The sequence below is a fragment of the Pocillopora damicornis genome, chromosome 5 (genome assembly GCF_964200805.1).
Source record: "Pocillopora damicornis chromosome 5, jaPocDami1.2, whole genome shotgun sequence".
Classification (NCBI taxonomy): domain Eukaryota; kingdom Metazoa; phylum Cnidaria; class Anthozoa; order Scleractinia; family Pocilloporidae; genus Pocillopora; species Pocillopora damicornis.
Window position 1 is genome coordinate 15,303,828 of NC_142674.1, and position 5,532 is coordinate 15,309,359.

The following is a 5,532-nucleotide window of genomic DNA, read 5'->3' on the forward strand; positions in this document are numbered from 1 at the left end:
AACTAGTTCTGTTTGTTTTCAAATGTTCCTACGCTTTTTTTTTTCTTGCGCGCTCTCTAATTGACAGGTGTCAGATTGTGACAGATACTTGTAAAAATAATGTTTCAAAGTTTGTTTGGAAGTCTTTTAAATCACCTTTATCGTTACGGAAATGAAAATGTTTCGCTGAGGCATCTCTCTTAAATTTGCATCACCTCTATTTTAACTACCATTTACCCACTCAAAAATTGTTCAGTTTATGGAAGATCTTGCCGTATTTACGTCCATAAATCATTCGGGTTCTTTCGGAAAGAATTTCGTCAAGTTTAAAAACAATAAATATGTTATTTACCGGCTAAGGGTCGGTCCGTATGGTGAAAAACTGTGACCTCGGTCTTGAAAATGCTGCCCTCGGCCTACGGCCTCGGGCAGTATTTTCAAGACCTCGGTCACAGTTTTTCACTATACGGACCTCCCAGCCGGCAAATAACATATATATATCCGAATTACAATTAAAGCATACTTAATATGACTTCGTGTCGTTTTCAACGGATACAACTTAACGATTCTTATTAAAAATTGAAGATCAGACATCTTAGCTTTGCTATCCATTAACCAATGAAAACTCTCTTGAAATACTTTACTCAAACTAAAGTCTTACTCATGTTTCAATTAAAGGAAACATCCACCGAAAGAAATATCTCACCGACGTAAAGTGATTGACATGTTAATGCGTAGGAAATGAAGTGTTGGATAAGCCAAGAGTGACGTCATTTGAAAATGTTATATAAGTACATAAAATAATTGTGAGACTACAAGCGCCCTTATTTGTCAATAAGCTATAATGTATTGCAATGGTAAAACCATGATTTATTTTGTTAAAACAAAAGAAAGCACTTTCTATCTGTTTACCGGCATTACCATTTGCGTTGTTGTGAGAACACCTGAATTGATTATAACTCACTCGCATCCGGTTCGCGATTTTCAAACTTGTCTCATGTTCTCCCAATATCCTGAGTGGGTTATTTCCCTGATAAACCGATAGAAAGGGCGGTCTATAACTTAAGTATATTATGCCATTGAACAAGTTATATATGACCACAGGAACTTTTGATAAGGAAAAGCGTTCTAGGGATTTTCGCTCTCTGCAACCGCATCCGAGCTTCCCAAACAATTTTTAAAGTTCCAAAGAAAGGAAAGAAATTAAACAAGCAAAATAAAAAATCAAGAAGTCTGAGATTTGATATAGCCCCGAAAACAGCGAAAAGACGCGAAGGATTAGTTGCAGACACTTATGTTGCTCTAACGTAGAAAGATAATCCTTTGTATACACGCGCTGCTTTGAAATTGATTTCAGTAGAATCTCAACACCTCATTGTGTCGTCGACACGCGATACTAAAATGGCCCTGTTGTTTTTTGGGGGCTGTTAATCTAAAAAGGTTAAAAATATTTAGCTTTTTAACTGTTTGAAATCGTGTTTGGAGAAGATTTTGCAAATTTCTTCATTTCCACTGTTTTATATGATATGCTTACATTTGGTTATTGTTGCTTTTTCTTAGGTCTTCATTTAAATTCAAATAATTTCCGTTAGATATTTTTCGGAGAGATAAGAAACAGATAAGCAAGATTCTGCCAAATGTATTTCCACCGGTTCTTAGCATTGCGGTATTGTCAGTTATTCCTCTCTGCTTCTATACGAAGGTTAAACCTGTAGAAATACCGTTTTCATAACAATAATAAAAAAAAGAACAATATATATTACCACAAAAATAGAGCTTTGATACCATGAGAAGTATTTTATTTGACAGCTATAGATTCTAATGTTTAAAGTGATTGGAAACTCAGACGAACGGACTGTTGAAATTCACTACTATACTTCGGTTTCCGATGCATACATGCTACGCAATTGAACAATTCATGTAAATCGATGAGGAAAAAAAGTCCATAATTTATACTTTACTCCAGTGATTTCATATTTTAAATAGCGTCATTTTCATCATCTGAACAAGAGCTACTGAAACTACCCCTCGATTGACCAACAAGGGGAGAAGTTTCGATACTTTCCAAAAACGAGTTGACTCTCTCCGTTAATGTCATATCACCCGTACTAAGACTTCGCCTCCGCGAATTCAAGTTGCTAAGTTCTTTTGGCTGGAAAGAATTTACCGCTATGAGATCTCTGCGGCTAGCTAAGGGTGTCCCGTAACAATCTTGTACTGTTGATTTAAGAGCGACCCTGTTTGATGGAAGTTTTAAATCTTCCACTATACTATGTGACTGAGTTCTGCTTCGTCTACGGTCAGCAATTATATTCAAACTTTCATTGTCCACCGTGACAAGAGTCCTTCGCTTAGCTCGAGCGCCTGCGCTGATAGCATCTTTTATTGAGGGAAGATGAGTCGCTACTTTTCCATTTTCTTCACAGACCAAATGCAACTCAGGAGCAGATCGATAATTTTCCGTACAGGTTTCTATTGACAATTTCCCGTTAGTATCTGTCGAGTTTGGAAGCCTCGGAAAGCGAACACATTCACCATCCATCTTGGAGCTGACTGTCGAAGATGACGTACTCTCACTCGATTGTGTTCTGCTAAGAACAATTTTCCGCAAACTTTGCATTCGTGATTGCACCTTGTTTTTTTCCGCCATGTGTATTTTCTCTGTGTTGTTCTTAAACAGATCGATATCGCGCTGCTGTTTTTCGAGTCGTGCATTTTCTTGTGCGTTTAAGGTCTCGGCTCGCATTTTACGCTCGAAACTTCCACTCAGCACCGCAGATTTTAGACTTCTCGATCTCTCTCTCCCCAATTGAGCACTCATATTTGACCCTGAAAACAACTCACAATCGAGATTTCTCCTGCTTGTTCTTGAGCGGTCACGGTAAATGTCGTGGTGTCATCAGTTAATCCAAACTTTTTGTTAGAGTGTTAATCTCGTGTTGTCCTCTAACAGGTAGCGCTTTACATCAAAGCGCAACGTCAAGCTAGTGTTGTATAGGTCATTGAATTGTCTAATTGTTCAAAAGAATTCAGGCGGAACTATCCCAAGGCAATGTAATTGTTAATAAAATTTTTTCATCCCTCACGTAAATTGCTCTCCGGTATTTCAACAATTTGTCTAAAACAATTAGGTGAAAACTTTTTTTTTCTTTGCTTACGATGGTAACTTGATGTCTTTGTTTTCTTTCAAAACTGAACGGAAACAAAACTGTCCCTCTTTAGACTTTGTGTGCAAATTTCAAATGCGCATTTTAAATTTTCTCGCTCGTCTTGGTAATGAAACCGTATCATTGATATGTGTAAGACAGCAAATTGTACCACTTGAGTTCACATGAATTAATACTGGATTTAAAAGTAAACAAGAGCTTAATAATGTACCTCAGATTTTCGTCTTATTTACCACTGTAGCTGATCTAATCACGTCTTGGAAGCCACTCAATGGAATCACAGGACAATGACGTCACGTAAATGACGCCACGTTGTCGACCACGTTCCCATGGGAAAGGGGGTTAACACAGAAGAATTAAGAGAAAATGAGAACAGAATCATGGTCTTGTTTTTCTAAGTTCTGAGTTTTCGTTTTATCTTTGTGTGTCATTTTTGCATGATACTGGCGCATTTTTGACGTGTGTTGTTAATCAGTTAGTACAGCTATCTTTATCTTCTGTAAACACTGAAGCTCTTGCTTTTCAGTTGTTCAAACAACCTCGTCCCCAGAGTTTACTTTCCTCCTCCCTCGAGAAAGGATCCTGGTTGCGGGCGGTCACGTGTCTACGCGGGGCAAAGAGCACCGTAGGGAGGGTGGGTCCTCGACTTTATTTTGTCTTGTCGGCGGGAGGGACAAATCATGAGTGCTTTTTCAAAATGGCGCTTACGTTCCTGAATAACCTTCAAGTCACTTTGCTCTCAGCTGGCAATATATTGCAGATTTAAGTCTAAAAGTTAAACAATTAATCTTTCTTCAGCCACAATTGATGAAAGAAAGGCCACAGCGCGCAGTTCTCCACGCACGACCTGTAAGTCAGTAATGTCGGTTGTTTCCCCTTTCATGGGCGTTTCATCAAGTTCAATCTCTTTTGACGCTCGTTTGTTCGTAAAGAAAAGCCAGAGCTGTTCATTCCGAAAAAAAGCCCTTAAGGATAGAACTTAAAATACTTAAAAACCTAAAGACCCTCGAGATTTTTCGATTTAGAGTTGCTACTTCCTCCTCTATAAGGAGGCAAGGCCAGTATGTAAGAGGGTAAGATCGAGTGAGGATAACGATAGAATGTCGAACTTCACCCGAGGTTGACCCGATCGTTCGTCACTCACTCCAGAGATTATTGAGCGTAGCATACGCTAAAGAAAGAAAAATGCGTTTGATACTAATTTTGCGAGTTTGCGAGTTTTCATAATTGTAAGTAGGAATCCAGCTGAGAGTAGCTGTGTAAATGACGAAATTGAGCCAAAAGACAGGGACGGATGGCAATCAAATCATGCTGGAAGGATAAATCAAATCCTCTCAAGGAAAACCCTGCAGACTTTATAGAACTTTTATGCCTTTCTTAATCTCGAATGCTCCTTCGAAAATCTCCGGTCTCAATCTCAAGGGTTAAGACATGACAGCGAAAATCTTCACTAACAATTTCTCAACAATCGGAGATGGCATCGGGGAAGAACATGTTGAATCTTTCACGGAAAGTGGCTTTGTTAATCACCTATGTGTCTTGGGAAGAAACAGTATGAGGGTTCGAGGGTTCGAGGGTTCGAGTTACCGGGGATAAAATGACTGAAAATGTATGACGGAAATCCATGGGAAACCTAGCTTGGTTCGAGTTAGCGTGAGGTCGAGTTATCAGGGGTTCGAGTTACCGGGGATAAAATGACTGAAAATGTATGACGGAAATCCATGGGAACCTAGTTTGGTTCGAGTTAGCGCGAGGTCGAGTTAGCGAGGGTTCGACTTAATACTTCTAGTCGCTTTCTAGAGACCTGGAAACCAGGATAAGTTCCAGCCGGGTGGAAGACTTGGTTCGAGGACAGACCTTACCCAAAGTCGACTTTATAGATTTTCATTGATCTAAATCAGTACTAAAATTTTTACCTCTTGGTATGGAGGGATAGATACAATCGATGGCAGAATCAAGAACAAATCGATAATATCAATAACGATTGACGTTTTGCAGTAGCGATTTTTACTAATTACGTACGATCGGTGACAACGCTGACGATTGACGTTATGGTTGTTTTATTTTGTTTATTTTAAAATAGCACACAGTTGATATTTAGTGATATCGATCTGCCTCAGAACGTCAGCGATTTAAGATTAGCACTTCACTGAAGTCTTACAACGACGTTTAGTGCAACAACACGGGCGATTGAAGCTTAGCACTAACGATTTTTCATTTTAGAACTTAAACTTAATTGAGTTACAATTACGATTTGTTTCTAGCACCATTTAAGGATCGAGTTTCATCATGAGCGATAAATATTTTTTTCAAAAATAGCTCAACCCCTCTGGGGAAACGTCATGACCCCCAAGTAATTAAGTATAAGAAAAACATTTCCGTCACA

General features: G+C 38.8%; 1 protein-coding gene across 1 annotated transcript; it reads right to left on the reverse strand.

The window, feature by feature from the left end:
- Window positions 1–1,761: 1,761 nt before the first annotated feature.
- Window positions 1,762–3,176, reverse strand: LOC113679906 (uncharacterized). The gene has a single exon (XM_027196885.2). The coding sequence runs from the start codon at window positions 2,798–2,800 to the stop codon at window positions 1,958–1,960; it is 843 nt and encodes a 280-aa protein (XP_027052686.2). The 5' UTR covers window positions 2,801–3,176; the 3' UTR covers window positions 1,762–1,957.
- Window positions 3,177–5,532: the final 2,356 nt, after the last annotated feature.

Excerpts from the sequence above, each read along its gene's own strand:
- LOC113679906 (XM_027196885.2), bottom strand. The coding sequence starts at position 2,800 with ATGAGTGCTCAATTGGGGAGAGAGAGATCGAGAAGTCTAAAATCTGCG.